The sequence below is a fragment of the Panthera tigris genome, chromosome A2, assembly GCF_018350195.1.
Source record: "Panthera tigris isolate Pti1 chromosome A2, P.tigris_Pti1_mat1.1, whole genome shotgun sequence".
NCBI lineage: Eukaryota > Metazoa > Chordata > Mammalia > Carnivora > Felidae > Panthera > Panthera tigris.
In genome coordinates this window covers 48,948,228-48,975,102 of record NC_056661.1, presented here as the reverse complement: position 1 = coordinate 48,975,102, position 26,875 = coordinate 48,948,228, and the positions used below count along the sequence as shown (strand labels likewise).

General features: G+C 40.2%; 1 protein-coding gene across 5 annotated transcripts in view; it reads right to left on the bottom strand.

Moving 5' to 3' along the window:
• The window catches only part of GRM7 (glutamate metabotropic receptor 7), an 860,397-nt gene that overhangs the window by 246,804 nt on the left and 586,718 nt on the right, over positions 1-26,875 (bottom strand). For all 5 annotated transcript variants that reach the window (XM_042979452.1, XM_042979450.1, XM_042979448.1 and 2 more), the window contains one exon: positions 25,480-25,619. In XM_042979452.1, coding sequence (XP_042835386.1) covers positions 25,480-25,619 — 140 coding nt within the window. The remainder of the gene's footprint in view (positions 1-25,479; positions 25,620-26,875) is intronic.

Here is a 26,875-nt window from a genome sequence, read left to right as displayed (position 1 = left end):
GGATGGAGAACTATTTATCATGCTACTGGAAGCCAAAAGAAAGCTGGAGTAGCCATACTTATATCAGACAAACTAGAATTTAAATTAAAGGCTGTAACAAGAGATGAAGAAGGGCATTATATAATAATTACAGGGTCTATCCATCAGGAAGAGCTAACAATTATAAATGTCTATGTGCCAAATACCAGAGCCCCCAAATATATAAAACAATTACTCACAAACATAAACAACCTTATTGATAAGAATGTGGTAATTGCAGGGGACTTTAACACTCCACTTACAGAAATGGATAGATCATCTAGACACACGGTCAATAAAGAAACAAGGGCCCTGAATGATACATTGGATCAGATGGACTTGACAGATATATTTAGAACTCTGCATCCCAAAGCAACAGAATATACTTTCTTCTCGAGTGCACATGGAACATTCTCCAAGATAGATCATATACTGGGTCACAAAACAGCCTTTCATAAGTTTACAAGAATTGAAATTATACCATGCATACTTTCAGACCACAATGCTATGAAGCTTGAAATCAACCACAGGAAAAAGTCTGGAAAACCTCCAAAAGCATGGAGGTTAAAGAACACCTTACTAAAGAATGAGTGGGTCAACCAGGCAATTAGAGAAGAAATTAAAAAATATGTGGAAACAAACGAAAATGAAAATACAACAATCCAAACGCTTTGGGACGCAGCAAAAGCAGTCCTGAGAGGAAAATACATTGCAATCCAGGCCTATCTCAAGAAACAAGAAAAATCCCAAATACAAAATCTAACAGCACACCTAAAGGAAATAGAAGCAGAACAGCAAAGACAGCCTAAATCCAGCAGAAGAAGAGAAATAATAAAGATCAGAGCAGAAATAAACTATATAGAATCTAAAAAAACTGTAGAGAAGATCAACGAAACCAAGAGTTGGTTTTTTGAAAAAATAAACAAAATTGATAAACCTCTAACCAGGCTTCTCAAAAAGAAAGGGGAGATGACCCAAATAGATAAAATCATGAATGAAAATGGAATATTACAACCAATCCTTCAGAGATACAAGCAATTATCAGGGAATACTATGAAAAATTATATGCCAACAAACTGGACAACCTGGAAGAAATGGACAAATTCCTAAACATCCACACTCTTCCAAAACTCAATCAGGAGGAAATAGAAAGCTTGAACAGACCCATAACCAGCGAAGAAATTGAATCAGTCATCAAAAATCTTCCAAGAAATAAGAGTCCAGGACCAGATGGCTTCCCAGGGGAGTTCTACCAGACGTTTAAAGCAGAGATAATACCTATCCTTCTCAAGCTATTCCAAGAAATAGAAAGGGAAGGAAAAATTCCAGACTCATTCTATGAAGCCAGTATTACTTTGATTCCTAAACCAGACAGAAACCCATTAAAGAAAGAGAACTACAGGCCAATATCTCTGATGAATATGGATACAAAAATTCTCAATAAGATACTAGCAAATCGAATTCAACAGCATATAAAAATAATTATTCACTATGATCAAGCGGGATTCATTCCTGGGATGCAGGGCTGGTTCAACATTAGCAAATCCATCAACGTAATATATCACATTACTAAAAGAAAAGATAAGAACCATATGATCCTGTCAATCGATGCAGAAAAGGCCTTTGACAAAATTCAGCAACCTTTCTTAATAAAAACCCTCGAGAAAGTTGGGATAGAAGGAACATAAAGATCATAAAAGCCATTTATGAAAATCCCACAGCTAACATCATCTTCAATGGGGAAAAACTGAGCTTTTTCCCTGAGATCAGGAACACGACAGGGATGCCCACTCTCACCGCTGTTGTTTACCATAGTGTTGGAAGTTCTAGCATCAGCAATCAGACAACAAAAGGAACTCAAAGGCATCACAATTGGCAAAGATGAAGTTAAGCTTTCACTTTTTGCAGATGACATGATATTACACATGGAAAATCCGATAGACTCCACCAGAAGTCTGCTAGAACTGATACATGAATTCAGCAAAGTTGCAGGATACAAAATCAATGTACAGAAATCAGTTGCATTCTTATACACTAATAATGAAGCAACAGAAAGACAAATAAAGAAACTGATCCCATTCACAATTGCAGCAAGAAGCATAAAATACCTAGGGATAAATCTAACCAAAGATGTACAAGATCTGTATGCTGAAATTATAGAAAGCTTATGAAGGAAACTGAAGAAGATATAAAGAAATGGAAAGACATTCCCTGCTCATGGATTGGAAGAATAAATATTGTCAAAATGTCAATACTACCCAAAGCTATCCACACATTCAATGCAATCCCAATCAAAATTGCACCAGCATTCTTCTCGAAACTAGAATGAGCAATCCTAAAATTCATATGGAACTACAAAAGGACCTGAATAGCCAAAGTAATTTTGAAGAAGAAGACCAAAGCAGGAGGCATCACAATCCCAGATTTTAGCCTCTACTACAAAGCTGTCATCATCAAGACAGCATGGTATTGGCACAAAAAACAGACACATAGACCAATGGAATTGAATAGAAACCCCAGAACTAGACCCATAAATGTATGGACAACTAATCTCTGACAAAGCAGGAAAGAACATCCAATGGAAAAAAGACAGTCACTTTAACAAATGGTGCTGGGAGAACTGGACAGCAACATGCAGAAGATTGAAACTAGATCACTTTCTCACACCATTCACAAAAATAAGCTCAAAATGGATAAAGGACCTGAATGTAAGACAGGAAACGATCCAAACCCTAGAGGAGAAAGCAGGAAAAGACCTCTATGACCTCAGCCACAGCAATTTCTTACTTGACACATCCCCAAAGGCAAGGGAATTAAAAGCAAAAATGAACTACTGGGACCTTATGAAGATAAAAAGCCTCTGCACAGCAAAGGAAACAACCAACAAAAGTAAAAGGCAACCAACGGAATGGGAAAAGATATTTGCAAATGACATATCAGACAAAGGGCTAGTATCCAAAATCTATAAAGAGCTCACCAAACTCCACACCTGTAAAACAAATAACCCAGTGAAGAAATGGGCAGAACACATGAATAGACACTTCTCTAAAGAAGACATCCGGATGGCCAACAGGCACATGAAAAGATGCTCAACGTCGCTCCTCATGAGGGAAATACAAATCAAAACCACACTCAGATATCACCTCACGCCAGTCAGAGTGGCCAAAATGAACAAATCAGGAAACTATAGATGCTGGAGAAGATGTGGAGAAATGGGAACCCTCTTGCGCTGTTGGTGGGAATGCAAACTGGTGCAGGCACTCTGGAAAACAGTGTGGAGGTTCCTCAAAAAATTAAAAATAGACCTACCCTATGACCCAGCAGCATCACTGCTAGGAATTTACCTAAGGGATACAGGAGTACTGATGCATAGGGGCACTTATACCTTCATGTTTATAGCAGCACTCTCAACAATAGCCAAATTATGGAAAGAGCCTAAATGTCCATCAACTGATGAATGGATAAAAAAATTGTGGTTTATATACACAATGGAGTACTATGTGGTAATGAGAAAGAATGAAATATGGCCCTTTGTAGCAACATGGATGGAACTGGAGAGCGTGATGCTAAGTGAAATAAGCCATACAGAGAAAGACAGATACCATATGTTTTCACTCTTATGTGGATCCTGAGAAATGTAACAGAAACCCATGGGGGAGGGGAAGGAAAAAAAAATAAGAGGTTAGAGTGGGAGAGAGCCAAAGCAGAAGAGCCTTTTAAAAACTGAGAACAAACTGAGGGTTGATGGGGGGTGGGAGGGAGGGGAGGGTGGGTGATGGGTATTGAAGAGGACACCTTTTGGGATGAGCACTGGGTGTTGTATGGAAACCAATTTGACAATAAATTTCATATATTGAAAAGAAAAAGAAAAGTATGAAGACTAATGCACCCTGTACCCTCATGCCTTCACTCATGCCCACCCATTCACACACTTTGGCACTACTACCATCTAGGTAACTATTCAGACTGTAAAACAATCCCATGCTTAAGTGTCTCTTTTTTTAATGCACTTTGTAACTGTGTGGGTAGGCTCTTAATTGATCATTTTATTAATTTTATGCAGCTCACTCTTGGATTCCTTGGTAAATATGGATAAGGGGCCAGCCTTTCCAAAATGTGTTCCAGACACCAACTACAGCAGAATTTCCTCAACACCGAACAATGTTTTTTAGCTGAATCAGAATTTCAGAGTTGGTGGCTGCCTATGGTAATCTCCATTTCAACATTCATGCCAATAGGAATGTGTGGCAAAGTTTGAAACTCACAGCTCTAAATTGTACATTTAACATCCCCTATCCCCCACTAGCCGTAAGTCTGCAATACTCACAATGAATTACTGTTCCCAAAGTGTAAGCAGAGAAAGAAAAAAATAACATTTATGGACCATCATTTTGCTAGTTTGCTTTTTAGTTAACCTTGCAGCTCACTGGAGAAGTATTATGGGCCTATTTCATACTTTGAAGTTCAGTCTCCAAGTTATTGTTAACACAGCTCCAAACCCAAAGCATAATTTGAAAATAATTGCTTTGAGGTATGTTTATATATAACCCATCTTCCCTGACATTAGTGAAGAGGATGGTCCCTCCTCCTTGTGACTTTTCTTATTTTGCTCTAAATCTGCATTTTCACCAGCTGGAGCCTGGAAAACACATTGCAGGGGAAGAAGAAGAACCTGTCTGTGCTACCTTAAGGGGCCTGGCTGAGTTTTGCATGCTTAGTTTTCATTTCTGCCACTTAGGTAGGAAATTATGGGCATCTGTACTACCTGGTTAGACTCAGTGATGGATGAGACTGTCTCCTCCACTTCTTAACTCCCAACAGCTCCTGGAACAAAGCTCTCCACATGAGAAACCTTCAAGTAAATGCTCTTGACTAATGATGGCATCTGTGTCTGACAAGCACAGTATCCACTGTGTACTGCAAATGAATGGGCCTGGTCTAAATTAAGCAAAGTGTCAAGTCTTTTATTCCAAAGGTCTGTTTCTGGGGTCATATAAATGGGCTGAGTGACAAACTAAAAATAAGGGTTAGAGTTAGTTAACATTTATGTAAATCTAGAGATCTTTTCAGCCATTTTTTCCCTTATACTCAGAGAGAAATAATACATAGTGGCTATGAGTGGGGACTGTGAGGCCAGATTGCCTGGATTTATAACTCCCACTTAGTATCTATATAACCTTGACCACTATTGTTGGGGACCTTGGTTTCCTAACCTATAAAGTGGGAATAAAAATACCCTTGTTAGTTAACTATGAGGGTTAAATAAGTTGGCATGCAAATAGTGACTGGCATATAGTCACTATAGGTGATCAAAAAGGTCACCTAATATTATTATTAATCAAATGACTATTGAGAAGGCTCTATGGAGTAGACACACAGCTAGATCCTCTGCATACAGTATCACAAAAACTCTGTGAAGGGGTATTTGTAGCAGGTGTTGTCCATGCTCTACTCATACCAACTTGTCCCACTTCAGAGGCTGGTCTGTGGATAGTTTCAGTACATGCCAATTACTTCCAACATACTGACATATCATTCTTGGTTGCCATGTCTGAGGATATCTTCTGGTCATTTTTAGGTGGAACTGCTGGGGAGATAATGCCAAGGAACAGTCCTCAACCTGTGAGGTATGCAGTTGTAGATAAATCCCCTAGCTTCCTTGCCACGATTCTGAGGCTCTTCTGGATACTCTCTCGGAATCTCCAGTGGGACTATGCTCCAGATGCCCTCAAAGAAAGCCTGCCTGGCCACACTCTGCACTGATCCCTTCTTGCTTCACTCCCCTACCCTCTCACATGTTTGCTGGGATCATCTCCCGAATGTCTGCATCCAAATCCTTGTCTCACAATTGGCTTTTTGAAGAATGTAGTAGACTAGGACAATACAAATGTCCCCACTTTATACATGGGTACACTGAGGCCAGAGAAGTTCACTGCACCCCAGAGACCATACTCTTTTCTCTTCCATGATGTAACTGTCTTCTGGTCCTTATCATATGATTTTAAGTATCAAAGTCATGGTTAGTGTTCTGGGGACACTGAGTAGGAATCAGTTTGGAATTAGGGAAGGTTCTGCAGAGATAGTGATATTTGAACTACCTGCAAAGATGAGCAGGCAATTGCATGCCTGGGGGAGGTGGGCAGAGATGGATTAATAAGCAGTCACATACACAAGAATAACTTTGTGAGTTGCTAAAATACTAAAATGCCTTCATACCACTTGATGAATATAACTGCCCACAGGGTCGGGCCTGGTTAGTACTTGGATGGGAGAACTGCCTCCTCCCTCCAGGATTCACTACTGCTCTGCATCCCTAGCCTTGCCATGAGCGACCCTGCATCCATCCATGACTCAGAAACTCATGGATTAGTGCAGTAGGGGCCTTCCAGGACTCTAGTCTAACAAGGGCTGGTGACTGTACAGACTAGTTGGTCCCAAATCTTATTGGTTATTAAATATTTGTATAAACCCCCCTGGCAGAATGAAGAGCATTAGCAAGGATATTTACTTTTCAAATCCAATGTTCTTTCTCCCCTCTCCCTTTTCAAGTGACCCCTTCATCTCACAGCTTAAAAATAAATGTCTACTTGATACATTGAGCAACATAAATTTTTAATGTCATGAGCAATTACCCAGTCGGTACCTTCCCCAAAACACATAAGCTGATGAAACAGAGCCCAGTGCTTAACTGTGAAGACTTCCACCTAGGATGGCAGAAACATATGGTCTTTCAACAGGCCAGTAATTCCCCAGATTTCCCTCCAGTTGGCTTGGGAGAGACCATGCCTGCAAATTCATGGTTACTGAACAATGCTGTCAGTGCGAGTTTCGGTGGGCTGAGGAAAGGAAAGTGACTGCAAGGCAAGAACAAGCACAACAGACCAAGAAGGACTGCCAAGTTCACGTTGCAAGTTGGAAAGCTGTATTTTTCAGCTTTAATGAAGTCATCTGTTTTGACACTCTGAACTTGATCTTCCAAGGGGAAAGGACAAAGGGTCATGGTTAAATACAAAGACTTTGCACCTTAACAAATGGCCATTAGATGCCCTTTTGTACCATGCTCTAGATTAGAAATTGATATGTACCAAGTTTACTGAATGTATTTCTATGTGATTTTACTTTTTAATTGGAGGATACAGAGTTTGCAGGAGGGAGAGGAAAATTAGCAATCCCATGAGAAATGGCTGGAAGAAGGGATTCAAAAACATTCAAATTAGATTTCAAAAGGCTTATTTTTAAAAGGAACATATGATGCTTTTTCTTTGTTGTGATCACAGTGAAGAAGAAGAAAACAAAATAATAAAGATCCGCATCTCAAAGTGCAACAAGCAAAATGAGAAGCAGGCTAAAAATAGCCCCAAAACCATGTCCTTGGTGGAGGGTTCCTTCTTAAAGAAGTTACCTAACACAGGTAAACCTGTTAACTCCGACCACATACCCATGGATATCTTTCTGAAAATAGCCATCCTGTATATTAATTGATCTCAGTCTATTCATTTTGAAAGCCAGCTGACATTAGGAAGTTAAAAAGGTAACATTGCATGGGGCGCCTGGGTGGCTCAGTTGGTTAAGCGGCCGACTTCAGCTCGGGTCATGATCTCGCGGTCTGTGAGTTCGAGCCCCACGTCAGGCTGTGTGCTGACAACTCAGAGCCTGGAGCCTGTTTCAGATTCTGTGTCTCCCTCTCTCTGACCCTCCCCCATTCATGCTCTGTCTCTCTCTGTCTCAAAAATAAATAAACGTCAAAAAAAATTAAAAAATAAAAGTAACATTGCAGAAGTATATATCGGAATCAGGAAGGTCTGAGAGGAGTAGTTAATGCTTCCTTAGTCTCTGTCTACAGAAGACTTCCTGGGCCCTCTTAGTCCTCTTTCGGGGTGAGGTTGAACCCGGAGGGTCTGAGCAATGCATGGCTCTGGACTACTGGGCATCTTGCTCTGTTGAGTGCATTTTATGAACTTAAGCTAGAGGTGCTTCTGCCAGCTTCAATAATGACCTTTCTCCATACACCGCAATTTCAGAGCTCTCCAACAAAAAGGAAGTTGGTGCCAGAGAAGATATCCAACTTTTCAATATTTTCCTGCTAATAATTTCATTTTTAAGTAGGTCTTTGGTGTCTAACACTGTGCTGGGCCCCAGGAGGTCCAGTGCCATTGAGGACTTCATGGATGTGGTTAGAAGAATTTTCCAGGGGGAGAGGAATAGTCCCACTTGTGGGGCACAGGGGAGGAAATGCTTGATGTAGGGTCTTTCCAGACAAGTTAGAGTACTTTCAGGGACTAGTGTTTAAGTTCTTGGAAGACTATGGCATTCCAAGTGACGGTAAGACAGAAATGTCTGAGAGAATGTGACAGATCCGTGACAATTTAGGGAGGTCTGTTACCAGAATATAAGCATGTGGAGAGGAACCCAGGTTACCTGGGGAGAAGGCAGAAGCTGAAAAGGAGTGCCCACCCTGATCCTGGAGGAAGGACAGGACAGCGTGAAGATCTGGCACAGAAGAATGACAAGATCAAATCTTTTTTTTTTTCAGCTTAAGTTTATTTATTTTGATGGGGGGTGGGGGATGGTACAGAGAGAGAAGGAGAGAGAGAATTCCAAGCAGGCTCTGTGCTGTCAGCATGGAGCCTGATGTGGGACTTGAATTCATGAACTGTGAGATCATGACCTGAGCTGAAACCAAGAGTTGAATGCTTAACCAACTGAGCCACTCAGGTGTCCCTCAAATTGTTTTTTTTAATTATTTTATTTTTTTATTTTATTTTAGAGAGAGAACACATGAGCAGGAAGGGGCAAATGAGTGGGGAAACAGAGTGAGAAAGAGAAAGAGAGAGAAAGAATCTTAACCAGGCTCCATGCTAAGCACAGAGCCCAATGTAGGCCTTCATCCCAGGACCCTGGGATCATGAACTGAGCTGAAATCAAGAGTTCAGTGCCCAACCAACTGAGCCACCCAGGTGCCCCAGGTTAAGTCAGGTTTTAAGAAAAGATGCACTGACAATAATGGTAGTCCTAGTAAATACTGAATAAAACCAACCACGATCATAGGCACTTTCATGTAGGGGATCCTCACGAAAATCCTACTAATAAGTAGCTATCCTTATTAGTCCCTCTTTACAGAGAGGGTGAGTGAGGCAAGTTAAGTGAGGTGAAGTAGGGCTAGTAAGTAGTGAAGCTCAGGATTTAAACCTGCAGCCTGACTCCATGGCCCATGCTTGTTAACGCTATGCCATATTGCCTCTTCAGAAATGACCTATGCCAGGATACCTGTTCATGGTGACCTATTAATTCCTCTCCATTTTTCAGCAAGGAAAATTAAGGCAGATAACACAAATCTGTTTCAGGAAAGGTCACTGAAAGGAATCAGCAGCATATTCTGTTTAAAAATAATCCTATCAGTAATTTTAGCTATAGGTTAAAAAAATACTAATAAATTTAAACATGGAGCCAATACCAGTAAGAGTAGGGTGATTTCAGCAGGAGTCCCTAAGTTTTGACTACTTCTTATTTTAAATGTCTGTCTGAAGGGCTAGTATCCAAAATCTATAAAGAGCTCACCAAACTCCACACCCGAAAAACAAATAATCCAGTGAAGAAATGGGCAGAACACATGAATAGACACTTCTCTAAAGAAGACATCCGGATGGCCAACAGGCACATGAAAAGATGCTCAACATCACTCCTCATCAGGGAAATACAAATCAAAACCACACTCAGATATCACCTCAAGCCAGTCAAAGTGGCCAAAATGAACAAATCAGGAAACTATAGATCCTGGAGAGGATGTGGAGAAACGGGAACCCTCTTGCACTGTTGGTGGGAATGCAAACTGGTGCAGCCACTCTGGAAAACAGTGTGGAGGTTCCTCAAAAAATTTAAAATAGACCTACCCTATGACTCAGAAGTAGCACTGCTAGGAATTTACCCAAGGGATACAGGAGTACTGATGCATAGGGGCACTTGTACCCCAATGTTTTTAGCAGCACTCTCAGCAATAGCCAAATTATGGAAAGAGACTAAATGTCCATCAAATGATGAATGGAAAAGAAATTGTGGTTCATATACACAATGGAGTACTACGTGGCAATGAGAAAGAATGAAATATGGCCCTTTGTAGCAACGTGGATGGAACTGGAGAGTGTGATGCTGAGTGAAATAAGTCATACAGAGAAAGACAGATACCATATGTTTTCACTCTTATGTGGATCCTGAGAAACTTAACAGAAACCCATGGGGGAGGGGAAGAAAAAAAAAGAGGTTAGAGTGGGAGAGAGCCAAAGCATAGGAGACTCTTAAAAACTGAGAACAAACTGAGGGTTGATGGGGGGTGGGAGGGAGGGTAGGGTAGGTGATGGGTATTGAAGAGGACATCTTTTGGGATTAGCACTGGGTGTTGTATGGACACCAATTTGACAATAAATTTCATCTATTAAAAAATAATAAAAATAAAATTTCATTGTAAAAAAATAAATAAATGTCTGTCTATTTATTTATTTATTTATTTGAGACAGAAAGAGTACACAAATGGGAAGGGGCAGAGAGAGATGCGCGGACAGAGGATCTGAAGGAGGCTCTGCGCTGACAGCAGAGAGCCCCTCGTGGGGCTCAAACTCATGAACTGTGATGTGAGATCATGATCTGAACCCAAGTCAGAGGCTTAGCTGACTGAGCCGCCCAGGTGCCCCCAAATGCATTTTTATAAAAACACTTACAAATACTGGATATGCCTAACAAGATGCTTGACAGTGACATTTGCAAGACAGCTAGGACATCTTCAATAGTTTTCCAACAATGCTGCAAGTTAATGACTATAAGGCAAATCAGTTGGTCTTCTGCTCAAGCCTCCTTTCTTTATAGGCAGTCACCTCAATTGCAAAGGTACTCATTTGTATAACAATAGCAGGGATGAGAGAGAATAACTATTGGTGCCACCCCTTCTTGCCAGACTCCTGACAGTCTAATCTGCCACTCTTGATTGAATTCTGTAAACTGGCATTTATAGCCAAGGTGATCTATACCTTTAATGGGAAAAAATTAACTATTGGGAAATATGCGCACAAATCATGTAACTGACTATTTACCAACTTCGCTGCTAGCTTCTTACTGAAGCATAAATGATTTCAGAGCAATTTCAAAGAGCCACTTCCCTTTCCAACGCATATCCATCACTGTGTTAAAGCCGGCTTTCAGAGTGTGATTTCAAATGGCAGACATCATGTTCCCTGCTAAGATAAAGGCCCTTATGTCCTATTCAGTCATTGTGAAGGCTGTGTTACAGTATCACCACGCAATAAATCAAAAACGCATTTGTTATTTATGAGAAATTTACAGTTCTTTTTATTTTCCTACCTCATCTTTTCTGTCTTCCTTGTTCTGAGCTTGTTACTCCTTTCTCATTGTCATATTGGGGAGGATTATTAAGCAGGGCAATTGAAACACCACCTACGTCTGAATACTTGAGTGTTTGTTGAAGAAATTGTTAAGAATGAACACCTATTGGCCAGAGAGCTGTGTCTGGAGTGGCAGGCAAGACAGTTTCTTGGGATTGAGGTGTAGCTTGGGACAAAGGGTACAGTTGGAAGACACCACTCCCAGGCTCTTCGCACCTCATTTTCCAAGTAGGACAGAGATTTCTCATGGGCTACACAATCCATCAAATGAGAGAGCCTAAGTGGGTTTGGGGGTAAAAACCCACTGAAGCCACTTTTATTCTTAATGATGAGAAATAATCTGTGCAGCCATGGAAAGACCAGCTGGAACCTGTTCCCAGGCATGGGAAACACATATGTGAACATGCAAAACATAAGTAAGGGCTGGAAGGTCTGCTCATTCAGATTTTTATGCGGGAGGGTTTGCTACTCTCAAATGTAGATCATGTGGAGAAGCTATTTGTAGACATCATGCCACATAAGCTGCGAGAAAGAAGGAAAGATGGCTTGCACAAAGCATCCTTAGGAAGGGCAGTGCTTACCTGAGAAAAATAAGAGTGGGGCCTTCCAGGGCGGTAACCAGAAAAGTGAACTCTTTCAGACGAGGGACCCTACTTAGGTTAGGACACAGACACTATTTAAACAGAGGATGGACTTTAATAGCATCAGTTATGGAGGTGGCTTCCTGAAGCAAGTGGGGTAGGTTGAGATGACATATACCTTGGTGTCTGTGCTATTTTGGTTCCGAAGGTTGGGAGAGGATGGAAAAAGAAGACAGGGGTGACTTTTCACATTTGAGGAAGAATTATCCTTACATGTGGGTAGCAATGATACCACAAAATAGCCTCTTGCTAGGTGTTACAGAACTCCACTGAGGATGACTTTGCACACAGTTAGCTTATCCCAGACAAAAGCATTCTAACGGTCCACCTCAGAACAAGTTGCATGCAAGGATCAAAGACACTCTGTCTACACTAATGATGATTCCATAATGCTAGAAATTCAGGGCCAGGAAGATGAAGTTACAAATATTTTTGTAATTTATATAAGACACTTCCTAAAAATGTGTCTATTTGAATAATAGATCATCCTATTCCCAGGAAAATAAATTGCCATAGGGGAAGTCATTTTCCAGATCACTTATCACTCTACTGACCCAAGCCCTCCAATAAAATGACTATTTGCTCAAAAACTTACTCCCCAGCCCTCCTTGCTGTGTTCACCAACATGAAACTCTAATAACACACACTTTGCTCAATTCTGATCAAGCCTCCCTCATGAAAAGAAGTGCTTCAATCCACACATGCCCTTCCTCCTTTGAGAGGCTACTAAGACTCTGTAAGGTGGTGATCTCCCTTATTGTGTGGTAAATATGATTTTGTTTTATCAACAGGGCATGTTGGTAGCTGTGTCAGGGAGCTGGCAATAAACACCCCATATTCCAAGTTACTACTATATTCTACTCCTTGTGGCGTTTCAGGGATCAGAGAACATCTGAGTTAAGTATATACCTAGGAGTGGAATTGCTAGTTCTTATGGCAACTCTATGCTTTTAGCTTTTTAGGGGCGCCTGGGTGGCTCAGTCGGTTAAGCGACCGACTTCAGCTCAGGTCATGATCTCGCGGTCCATGAGTTCGAGCCCCGCGTGGGCTCTGTGCTGACAGCTCAGAGCCTGGAGCCTGTTTCAGATTCTGTGTCTCCCTCTCTCTGACCCTCCCCCATTCGTGCTCTCTGTCTCAAAAATAAATAGACGTTAAAAAAAATTTAAAAAAAAAAGAACTGCCAATATATTCTCTCTGCATTTCTGCTTTGCCACTTAAAGAGAACTAATGCAATCAAAATGAATGCTCAGGAACTTGGGGGCTATATTGGGAACAAAAGGTTAAAAGAATTAATCTTCTAGATTAAGAGTGTGAATTAAAAGATTAATTAATTGGGGATAGGATGATTGGGAAACGTCAGTATCATCAAATTACTATCTGCCGACAAATGAAAAAAGAAAATGAGTTAATGCAAGATGAAGCCTTGTCCCTCACTATCCTTTTGGGAGTTTCATTTAATAAGCAGGTTGAGCCATATTATCTGACTGAGAAAAAGTTGGAGGTCACAGAACTGCCTCTTGGAGCTCAGCTAAGTCTCCTGTTGTGCTGGCATCACTTACTCTTCCTGATAGTCTTCAATGCTGCCTCCTCACTTGGGGGGGATTCTGTTTAATTCTCATTAATTCAAGGTTCTTAATTCAGGATTTTTCCCTAGACTTTTCTAGAAATAGGATTAGAACATTTATTAATCAAACACATTAGCTCATTTAGACACCACAAGTGCTTAAGTTTAGAGAACTGCATAAACCTCCTATCTGTGTACACAACTATATCAACTCCCTATTTATGAATAATCGGAATTTGATATGGATGTTAGAGACTTCAGGTAAAGAGTTATGCAGTAAAGAACTGTGGTTAGGCAAAATAATCTGCACCCACTCCAAACAAAAATGTCCACATTCTAATTTCTTGAACCTGTATATATGTTACCCTATATGGCAAAAAGGACTCTGTAGATGGAATAAGGTTACAGACCTTAAAAATAGATTATTCTGGATTATGTGGCTGGGCCCGGTGTATCACAGTGGCTCTCCAAAGTGAAAGAGGAAGGTGCAAGGACCAGTGAGAGAGAGAAAGAGAAGGCAGGGCAGACGGGAACCATGAGGGAAGCTCAACCTGTCATTGCCGGCTTTGAGGAAGAAGGGGGTGCAAACCAATGCATGAAGGCAGTCCCTAGAAGCTGGGATCAACTCACAGCTGACAGCCAAGAGAGAGCCTCAGTGCCATATGACAAAGAACCAAATGCTACCAGCAACCTGAATGAGCAGCAAACACACGATCACCTGGAGCCTCCAGAAAGATACACAACCCTGGTGACACCTTGATTGAAGCCCAGTGAGACCCATGTTGACTTCTGACCTCTAAGAGGATTCATTTGTGCTTTTCTCAGTCACTTAATTTCTAGGTATTATTTACGGCACCCAGAAAAACGCGTACAAGAAACACAACCACAAATGCCATAGGCTTTCTTACATCAGGGAAATTATTGCAATTTATTCTCCAAGTGTTCTTGTGAAGTAGCTATTTTGCTTGACTTCACTTTATTTTAAATACATAGGGAACTGGGATTCAGGGATGTTAGAAGATCTGCTAAAGCACTAAGTGGCAAAGGCAGATTCTAGCTCGGCCTTCTGACATGGCCTCACTTGTTAAGACTAACTTCCATGCACTTGAAAACATGTCAAATCAAATTCCTATATTTTAATTTTAACATGATTGGATCATTCTAGCAGTTTTAGGTTCACAGGGCAAAAAGTCAGGCAGAGGGTCCATAAACTCATCTCTTTCCTTACTTTAATTTTGGATTTTCGCATCTGCTGAAAGCCCCTGTTCTAACAGTTGAACTCTTTCCACTTGTCCTTCTGATTATTTCTCCTTGCCGGTGTATTATGCCTGAGTTCAAAACGCACACAGTAATAAAATCCAACAATTTCCCTATACAACGTGGTTGCATATTCATAAACTTGAAGTGACTTGTGTGAATACCTACCATGCCAAAACAAAAGTCGGGGTTTAGAGTTCTCTGTTTACATGTTTGTGGAGCCATATTGGTAATTATAAATACCATTCATCTTCCAGACGTTCATAGACTGAACACAGTTATACACCACTGACTACTAGAAAAAAATGCTGACAAATGCAAGGGTGATGTGCTTCTTTCATTTTCAATATGTTTCAGAATATGTACAAATACATATTTCCAAACAAAAGCACTATCTTTACTAAGTGCTTTACTTGATGCTTTTAAATAAAATGTTTTGTATACTTATGGGTATTTGGGGTCATTAACAAAATTGATATGTTATTGTTGCTTTTTAAAAACCAATTTCCAGAGAAAAAAGTCAAGCATATGCTCAAACCAAATAAGTGGAAATAAGTTAGAATCTAGTCTAAATCTAGATTAGGAGAATGAAACACAACGACAGGAGTAAGGTAGTGGTGGGCTTGGGAACTTGGGAGAACACATACTTTGTCTGAAGTGGGAAGTTGCTACTTAGTTCCAGCCAGCTGTTACAGCATGGGATAATGGCATGTTATCGCCAAATTTTCTGATTTTTAAAAGACCAGCCCAAAATATACTTATTCTTACGGAATTTATTGATTTTTAAAATACTGTCAAGTCATTAACTTTTTATTTTATTTCATTTCAATGTTTACTCATTTTTGAAAGAGAGAAAGAGAGAGCGCGTGAGCAAGGGAGGGATAGAGAGAGAGGGAGACACAGAAACCAAAGCAGGCCCCATGCTCTGAGCTGTCAGAGGCTGATGTGGGGCTCAAACTCACCAATTGTGAGATCATGACCTGAGTGGAAATCAGATGCTTAACCGACTGAGCCACCCAGGTGCCCCAAAGTCATTAACTTTTTAAACATACCTGCTGACTGTATTCATTTTGGGATCTGTGGTCTCAAGCTGCCTGACAATTGGAAAACAGTACTTAATGTTAGATTCAGACAATAAATTAGAATTTACTGACAAATGCAAAGAACTGTTGTGACTCTGGTCTCAGGATAAATGTCATCTTTTCAAAGAAACCTTCCTTGTCCTGGTTCACAGATCTAATAACTGCAAGGAGAATGATTACACAACAGATGCTGTGATCCTAAATCTTTTGCTGTTTTGACTTCTTCACTAAGGTAACATTAAAGGGTAGAAAAGCAGGTGGCAGATGGAACCAGCTTCAATGGCTTAAGTTTTAAGTTACTTTCACCAATACTAACATAGCCAATGACTCTCCCACTTGATCCCTCAGGACAGGAGTCCCACCCCATGTTCTCAAGAGCCACTGGTAGGTTTCTAAAACTAAGGATCAACTGAAACAAAACTAAAGCCATCTTTTATCCTTCTTTCTCCTTTTTTCCTGACTTGCCTTATCATTCCAAGACCAAAGCAGTCTATCTTTGCAGTTTGAACCAGCCTACATACATACCACGTACAAAATGGAACTGGGAACCTGTCTGGTAAACCAAGTTCTCGGATGAATCCCTAAATCATATCAAATTGCTGATTGGGGTAGAACTCTGGACAAATCCTCTCGTCCATTCATCCAACAGACACTGGAAATTCTACATCAAAACTGGCATTCATCACCCCTAGGTCATTTATGGTGTAATTCAATGGTTTGTCTGTTTATCTCCTCATCTAGTTAATATAGAACAAGCCATTTTTATATACTAAGCATTATACTGGGTGCAGGGGTATAAAAAAATAATGAGGCTAAATACTAGAAACTGACATTTTGAGCAGTTACAGATAATGTTAGCAACTAGGGATATTAAATTATTGTTGCTCCTGTGGCTAACATTTATTGAATATTTACTATGTGCCAGGCACTGTTTTAAGTACATTACATATATCACTACATTTAATTCTAACAATAACCTTATGGAATTCATGCTATTGTGACACGGCTTCACAGCTAGTAAGTAGTAGAGCTGAGACTCAGGTCCATTTAATTAGGTCAGCTTCATGACTTGTAGTCATAACATGAAAACTATAAATTGTAATTTAAGGGCTATTCATTATTATTTATTAGGATGCACAATCAAGTGATTCTTTAAGACTGCAAAATGAACCTAAAGAAGTTCTAGGTTTTGACAACTTACACACATTTTCCTCCCTGTCAACACTGCTTTGATTATGGCTATCTATTATCTCATAGTTCATGCAATACAGTAAATTATCAGTGTGATTACATTTTTAAAAAACACTTTTACTATTGCAATTATGAAATAATAGAGTGATTAGTAGTTTTATATGCAGGTATAAGTAAGTATTGATTTTGGCATATGTAATTTGATTAAACAATGATTTCTGCAATTAACTGTACTTTTTATATCTCCAGATGCCTGTGAGAGCCAAAATTCTAAGCTCTGAGGAAGATTCAATATTTAACAAAATCTCAACATTTAAAATTACATTTTGATTACTTCAATTTAATGAAATGTGAAAAATTCTGCTTATCGAGGGTAGGTGGATTCTTTTTTCATTTCTGATCTGGGAATATTTTAAAAAATACTCAAATGCCCTTGATTTATTGATAACAGAGACGTCCAGAAGGCATGGCTTCCAACAAGCTTTTCCTAGGGCTCAAAGACTGTAAGCTAGACCTGTTTCTCTCTCCAAGTTTGACTCCTCTTCCCTGGCGCTTCTGCATTGTGGCCTCCAAATGGCTCCTTGTGGATCCAGAGGGTCACATCCACTTTGGACAAGAGCTTCTTGGTATCCCAGATTAGCCACCAGACATCTAGTGCTTTATCCTGAATGGGCAAGCTTAGTTTGGCACCAATCCCATTACAATGGCCCTGGCAACCGGCTTAAGCTCAATCAGATCCCACCCCTGGTCTTGGGAATTATCCAGCACAAACCATATGGCTCAAAGGACACTTGGGTACTCTTCCCATAGGGAGGAAGCAGAGGCTGCTTGCTGTAGGTACTGTCCATCATTAAAAAGAGATCATATTCATTTTACATGGTTTCATGTGTTAGCAAAAAAACCCAGATGCCTACTGGGCGCCAGGTACTTTGCTAGTGTGTATGTAAAACAATGACTAAAATTTGGGTTTTACTTTCAAGGAGCTTTCAGTCTATAGGTGGAAAGTAAGTTCAATGGGGGAACAAATCACTTAAAAAGCTAACAAGCCTCACGTACCTCACAAGATCACTAAGCCAGACTATTTTACAGAATGGCAGATGATTGAGGTTCCAGGAAAGGTTAAGTAATATTCATTCAGAGCCTTTTATGTAAGACAGTGCAATTCACCACAGGAAGGTGCCTACTAAGAGTACTCATTATTCGTAAACTCTAATTAACATTTTGGTATTTTCAATAATTTCAGTTATTTGAAAATTTAACATTTTGGGCACATCTAATTTCCTACTAATTGTAAATAAATGAAAGATGACAAAAATCATCCTTATTTCTAATACACATCACAAATGTAGAGCTTACTTCATATCATACATTTAGAATTTTGAAAAGCATCTCCATTTCATTCTTGTCTTTTTTTCTGACATATTCCAGTATCTCAATTTTAAATGGTACTACATTATACATTGTAAAACATTTTTTTTCTTCTTTCCTATCTGGGAACTACCACCTATGCTTCAAAATGCTGTTCAAACATAAATCAAATGTAAATATACAGATTAGATTGGGGTGCCTGGGTGGCTCAGGCGGTTGAGCATCCGACTTCAGCTCAGGTCATGATCTCACGGTTCATAGGTTCGAGCCCCACATCGGGCTCTGTGCTGACATGACACCTCAGAGCCTGGAGCCTGCTTCAGATTCTATGTCTCCATCCCTCTGCCCCTCCCGCACTCATGCTCTGTCTCTGTCTCTCAAAAATGAATAAATGTTAAAAAAATACACATTAGATTATATAATGTTTAAGCCCTTTATGTGCGGTATATTCATTACAGACCCTTTATCCTAGTCCATGAGCGCAAGTGCAAGGCCTGCCTGTCCTCTATCCTGGCAGCTCCACTAGCTATCATCCATCCTGACACACTGCAGATAACCAATGTCTATTTGTCTCATTACCCCTTTTCCTGCCCTTCCACCAGGCATCATGTTTTATGGAATCTCTGTGTAGCAAAATACAAACCTGAGACAGCAAGTCAGGATTATTTCTGTAGAGGTTGCAATTGAGAGAGTAAATGGCTTTACTCTTTATGATTTCCTTGTGATGAAATCTTGTTAGTGCAGAAATATCCTAGTAGCAAACCATGTGGTCCTCTCTTAGTCCAGAGAGGAGATAGTGTCCAGGGCTTCTCCTCCAGCAATAAGGGAGCATGACCACGGTCCCTAGCAGACAGCACACTCTTAGGAACCTAACTTCCAGAGGATTGGATACCGAATAGCAGAGCAGTCTGCTCAATAGGCTGGGATTCTTAAAAGTCTCATTTCTTGGCTCAGAAACTCATTTGCAATTACTGACCACAGAGAAAGTGCTCGTGAAAATTTCATTTGCTAGAGATGATCTAACTGGGGATTGAAAGCATATCCCTGAGTCTTTGTAAATGAGAAGTGCACTTGCCATTCTGAAATGCTTTGTTTTGTTCTTTTGACTAGAAGAAAAGAAAGCAAACATACAAACCTAAGTTTGCCCAATTACACTCTTATAAAATTTTTAACTGAATCAGAATAATTATAGCAAAAGGAACATTATGTGTAGGGTGAAGTTGGGTAAGATACAAACCATTGGATTGGCTGCCTGGGCATGGCCCTGGCTGTCCAGGGCAGGGTACAGGAGTGGCCTCTGGGTTCTCTATCTCCTCTTTTGTCTTTCCTTTGGGATTTACATTCAACTTCATGATCGCCTAAGGATCCCATAAAAAAAGATGTCAACAGGGTAATCGCCTATCAAGGCTAGTTATCCTTGCAGCTCTCCTGAATTGCATTAATCCAGCCTCTCACCATTCTGAAAATGGCCCTGTCCTGGCGCATTCATACCTTCAGGTGGCATGCAGGACCAAGCGGACACTACTGGATCCACCTGTGAACTCAGGTGTCCTGTATGCTCTTCATGACACGACTCGTTCAGCATGACAAAACAGAATAAGAAGTATTCCCATCTAAGGCTGTATCTCCCTGATTTAGCTTCCATTAGCGAACACAAAAGCCAAAGTGTATGTTTACCCCAACTTTCCAGGCTCATGAAATCGAGTATTTGAAGCTGGGTGCTATGTTGAGAAGCTGGAATCGAGCTGTACCATTTCCTGTGAGGTTTTTGAGGCCTTGGGTTCTAAGCTATTCTCTTTTTCTTTAATGGATTTAAATGTCATTTATAGGTTGACAACTTAACTGTGTTTTTGTTAAATAACTGTAGGCCAAAACTCTTTTCTGAGCTTCAGACTTAAATCCAGTTCATCTTGGCTCTTATACATTTAAGAACACTAGCTTAGGATTCTCACTTTTACTCTCCCCCTGACTCACCCTGCTATACTGAGCAGCCTTCCACATCTTATGTGGCTATCATCCACACAGCCACTCAGGCCATGAATGTGGGGTTCACTCTTGATTCTTATTTTTCTTCCAATACCAGAAGTGAAGCCATCACTACATTATGCTTTTCTACCTCTAAGATATGTGTATGTAAATATATATACACATGTGTATTATATGCATTAGACACTTATATGTTTCTACTCACTTCATTATACCTCCACTATCACTACACTCTCTAAGCCAGTGGATCTCAAAGTGCCACCAGCATTACACAGAGACTCTTAGGCAAATGCTTCAGCCTCCTCCCACTCTGAGACCTTCTGAATTTAGAGGCTACTTTTGGACAACAGGTTTGAACAATGGAAACTTGATCAAGGTAAAAGGGTCCACAGAGACCTCCTGGCTGAATATAGACAGGACCATGAGGCAACCCACCGCAAAATATCCGGAGGCCCTAAATGACCAATGGGCTATTTATAACCAAGGACAGTTACCAAAGGAGGGAAATTCCATACTTCTCCATACCTCCCCACCTTCTCCCTTTAAAAACAGCCCCAACAACTGTCTGCTTGGAGAATCTCTCCTTTGCTCTCCCTCCCACTGCTCCCTGGTGGTGTATCCAATAAAATTCGAACTCCTTAGTTGTGCCTTTGGTAAATCCTTTCACCATCCATGCCACCTGCCTCAATTCAATCCCTACTCCACATATTGAGGTCCCCACCCAATCAAGACAGACACCACATGAATCAGAAACTGTGGGCGTGGGCCCAAGCAAGGTATGTTTTCACAAATACTCCAGATGATCTTGCTATATGCTAAAGTTTGAGAAGCCCTGCGCTAACCATCCTTTTTTAGCCAGACAGCTCAAATCAACTCTCAGGTGGTCTTCCTCTCCCACTCTTACCTCTTCCAATTCATTACCTTCCCAGCAGACAAAGTAATTTTTTATTCCTAAATTTGATCCAGTCACTCCCTTGCTTAATACTTCTTAATGGCTTTAAAATGCACTTGGAATAAAATTTTAAAAATGTTTTAGCATAGCCTGCAAGTGACTTTATGCTGTGTGTCTTAGCAATGGTTCTAACCTCTCCTACCACTCCTCCTCCTCTCCCTTAGTCATGCCATTGCAATGTCAGCCTCCTGATCTGCTTGGTAGATCACTCATACTCCTCACATGGCTAGCTTCTCATCTGGGAAGTCTTTCTCCACTTCCATTATTCTCCCTGCTCCATGCCTCTTCTCACAACTTTGGGATCTTCTCTGTTTCCTTTTGTGTCACGTACCACCGTTCCAGATCATCAATTCTGTGAGAACAGGGACCACATGTGTTTTCTTCCCCATCGTGCACCCACTGCCTCTTGAAATGTTTACCATGTCATAGATGCATTAAAAACAAACAAAAAATGCATTAAATTAGAAAAATAGGGTGTCTGGGTGGCTCAGCTGGTTAAGTGTCCAACTTTGGCTCAGGTCATGATCTCTCAGTTCCTGAGTTCGAGCCCCGGATTGAGCTCTGTGCTGACAGCTCAGAGCATGGAGCCTGTTTCACATTCTGTGTCTCCCTCTCTGTCTGCCCCTCCCCCACTCACACTGTCTCTGTCTCTCTCTCTCCCCAAAAAAATAAACATTAAAAATTTTTTTAAACAAAAAATGAAAACCTGTTAAATGGCTAATCAAAAGCAACTCTTATGAAGGATAAAATACAAACCAAATAAAGAAAAATAAGATTGGTATTGATGTTGGTTCTTAAAAATTGTGGGCTTAAAGGGCGCCTGCGTGGCTCAGGTGATTAAACGTCTTTGACTCAGGTCATGATCTTGCCATTCATGAGTTCAAGCTCCATGTTGGGCTCTGTGCTGACAGTGTGGAGCCTGCTTCAGATTCTGTCTCCCTCTCTCTCTGCCCCTCCCCTACTCTGTCTCTCTCTCAAAAATAAATAAAAATTTTAAAAAAATTAAAAATTGTGGGCTTAACAATTCCCAGGTAAGGGTGCCTGGGTGGCTCAGTCAGTTAAGTGTGCAACTCTTGATTTTGGCTCAGGTCATGGTCCCAGGGTCATGGGCTTGAGCCCTGCATCAGGTTCCATGAAGCCTGCTTGGGATTCTCTCTCTCTCTGTCTCTCTCTCTCTTTCCCTGCCCCCCCCCTTCCCTGCTCATGCTCTCTCTCTCTCTCAAAAAAAAAAAAAAAAAAAAAAAAAGGAATTCCCAGGTAATATTTGAAGTTGGTGAAGCATGGTTGGGATTCATGTGTGCATGGACAAAATGAACAAATTATACATGCCAGGAATTTAACATTGGTGCAGGGGGTTATGCTAGCAAAGATTAATGTACCTATACAATATTGTGGGTTTTATAATAAGCCTCACTTCACATGTGTACCATAGACCTTGATTCCCTATATTTAGTTCTGGCTGATCCATCTTTGTATGTCATAGGCAACACCCAATCAAAACACACTTTGGGTATGTCAGCCAGATTATGCTACTTTGATTTGCTTTTCATTATTACCCCTTGAGTCTACCTGGTGAATTTCGTTTGTTTGTTTGTTTTTCTTTCATTTTCTATTTTTGCTCAAAATTTAGTACACTTTAAGTTAAGGATAATTTTAGCTTTTCCTTTGCTTCTGGTACTCAGCACACATCTTAGCCATGGCTCACACTTGCGGTCTGGCTCCATCACAGTTTTCTGGACTTAATCATTGTGTGAGCTCACTTGGATGGAAGATCTCAGGAGAGGAAGAACTAGACAGGGACGAGCAGAGCTAGGCCGGGCACCATACAAATGAGGTAACTGATCTGTGGTGGCCGCATCAGCCTCCAGTCCTCCCATTTATGAATAATCCTCTCTTCTTATAAACCATGCCCGAAACTCTCCACTCCCATAACATTAATTCTATATTATACTCTCAAGAAGCCTTACTCTCAGAAATTTCCAAAGTGCCTTCTAAAGGTGTAGAATGATAAATGGTATTAGCTTAATTTTGAGCTTTGTAAGAAGCATTAGAAGGAATTTTCTGGGATAGGGCCTGTGATAGTTCATTTTATCTGCATGAGGTACCCAACTATTTGGTTAAGCAGTATTCTAGGTGTGTCTCTGAGGGTGTTTCTAAATGAGATGAACATTTAAAATGGTAGAATGTGTAAAACAGATTGCCCTCTCCAGTGTGAGTATACCTCAACAAATCTGAAAGCAGAAATGCAACATCAAGGCTAAGAAAGAATCCTCTCTGCCTGTCTTTCCTTTGGGACATGAGTCTTCCCCTGATATCACACTCAGACTGGAATTACACCACTGGCTTTCCTGGGTCTCCAGCTTCTCAATTATACATCGTGGGACTTCTTATCCTTCATAGCTGAGGGAACCATTGCCTTATAGTCTGTCTGTCTGTCTATCTATCTATCTATCTATCTGTCCTATTAGTTCCATTTCTCTAAAGCAACTAGAGTAATTCAGGAACCTTCTGGACAAAAGGAGATCATGTGTTCATATACAATATAGCATTTATGAACCTGGGATGTTCTACCCAAGTTGTAAGCCGTGCCCAATGTACCCAGCTGCAAGGCCACTGCAGGAAGGGACCTGCTACAGCATCTCTTGAAGTGTAACCCTATCCAGCCCACCTTAGCACAGTGGCCCCAGAACACTCTTACTTCTCCAGCTTCTGTTGCCCTAGGTTCCAGGATCCCAAGCACCAAGCTGGGGCCTGGCCTATTTAAGGGAGAGGGGGGAAAGCAGAGGATGTGTGGTATGCTGAGTTCCAGCTATGTAGCCCAGCCAAGATGGAAGTACCCTGGCTCATGTTCTTTGCCACTGTGAAGACTGGTATATTTATTTACATTAACAATAATTTCAAATGGGGCATTGGAAATATTATTAGAAGAAAACCACTGAATGTTTAATCTGACATATTAAGAAACTAAAAAATTGTTTTAAATCGCCAGAAATCTGTTAGCTAATATTGAGGCAGGCACATTCCAAACAGAACATCAACAACTTTACTAGAATATAAATGATAATCAGACAAAGTCACTCAATGACTAAGGTGGGACAGGACAAAAAAAAAAAAAGGCCACTCCACAATTGGGTCTGGAACTAGTTAGAAATAAGGATACTCTGCAACCACAAAAATGACATCTCCCTTTTTCAGCTCTCGAAAGTGCCTACTACTTCTTTGTTAGTGACAACTCTTGCTCAGCCTTTATCTTCCCATCCTTGGAACGAACATCACCAAGATGTACAACCATCACCTTATGTCTATTTCCTTAGAGGATCAAAGCCAAAGCCTTTGTTTCTCTAAACTTCCTAAAAATCACCAATCTCAGCTCCAAACATATAATAAATGACATCTGAACTCTTTCATAATTAAGAAGTTTTGCTGACAGGAGCTTCTCTTCATGAAACAAGTTAAATAAACCTGTGTTTGACTACAGACAAGCTCTTGATAGCTCTGGCTGGTGAACTTTGACATAACATTGCACAAGGAAGCAGCTACTTACTCAAGGTCATGTTTGACATAAAGAGGAAGAGGTTATGGAAACTAACAATGCAATTACTCAGAGAATCTCAGTACAAACCAAAGTGACTCACGGAAATGCATCATCACCAAAACATACATCATAAAATGAAGAAGAAAGGAAGGAAAGAAAGAAAGAAAACCTGACCAAGAGAAGGATCTTTTAACATATTAGCTGGTAACTTGTTGGTTAAACAATCCAAGTCTCAGGCTAAATGAGATCATTCACGTTAAGTCCTGAGTATAATGCCCAGCAGAAATTCAAAACACATTTTTATCTTCATAATCCTCATCATGATTATTCTCTTATTACTATGGATTATCAGTTGCCACAGATGATTATAACAGGATGCATGCTCACTTGTATATGCATGCAAACATACGAGCAAGGAATGTTTGCCTAATTTAGCATATTTGAAGTCTGCTCTTTCATCACATGAGCAAAGGAAGAGGAACAAGTAGTACTCACATTGAGCTGAAGTTCATCTGTCCACTGTCCAATCAGACGGTAACCAGGGTTGGTGGTGTTTGTTGTCTGGTACTGAAAGATGTCATAACGCCCTGGTGCATCCCCATTCTTGTTAAACATTACTGGGGTGCCTGCACTACCTGAGGGAGGCAAGAAAATAACAGATCTCATAAACAAGATTCCTTCTACCTCTTAGGCCTTGTGTGATGGTCCAGAAACCAGGTGATGAGCAAGGTAACTGGTGGAAAACCCCATTATTTAATGGTTCCCCCCCTAAATGGGCAATAGGCAAGTCAGCACTATGGTCTGCGGATTCTTATTACAGAGGGTGGAAGGTGACCAGCCACCCCCTTTGAAAAGTTATAGGTCTCAGTATTTCTTAGTATTTTATACAAATCTGTCCCCCTTGAGAAGAAAATTAAATGCATTATTTTCTAGGGACTATCTTAACTTGTATTATTAGTTTCCACCTAATGATTGACTGTAGTTAGTAAAGAACCATTTCAAAAATGATTAATAGATTTTTAAAAGAAAATCTAAGAGAATTATAAACAAGCACACAAGGAAAAAAGTTTATTTAAATATGTACTTAGATATTAATTGCATTTAAACATATTTGTTGATTACTTCTAATTTAAATGATAATGAGTCTAAAATGTTGAGCAATAAACCTAGAAAGTGTTTAATAGATATTATTGTTTTCTCAATATGCTATGTGGGTCTTACTTTTTTAAAATGTGGGTCTTAGGCTGAAACCCATTATTTTGGCAGAATTAGGCACTGAAGTCAATTTAAAAAGACTAATACATCTATTGTGAGTCTGGGTGTGTGTATGTGTGTGTACATCTTTTGGAAGTTAGATATTAATGAAAAGCTCCTTAGTATTAACCACATGGAACAACTGAAAAACTATATATAGAGAAGGGAAGATGGGGGTTCGGCTTACTTTTAGCAACAGTTACAAAGGATTCATCAAAAGTTGGCACAATGGGTGCTCTTTCTCTTACAATCCCTTGGCAATAGGATAAATACCACTGGCCTCAGAGTATATGACTGGAATCTGCTCTGTAAGTTAATACTGGATTGATAATTTTCATAGAAAACAATGGTATATTTCCTGTCTTTTATAAGGAAGTTAAAGATCATTTATAAGCTGCAACAGAATCACTAAGAACAGAAGTTCATGTTGCTAATTTTTCATGGGGAAGGGTAGGGTAACTTTGGGTAATGAGAATGAAGCCCCTTTGAGAACTCTCATTATAAATTTAGGACCCTATGATGGCAAAGCTCTACATTTGGTTAGCAAGGTCATTAGCTTCTGCAGAATTTGGAGCAAGATGATATTTGCATTAATAACACGGATGGAAAAAAAAGGCACCTATACTTAAGGAAGCAG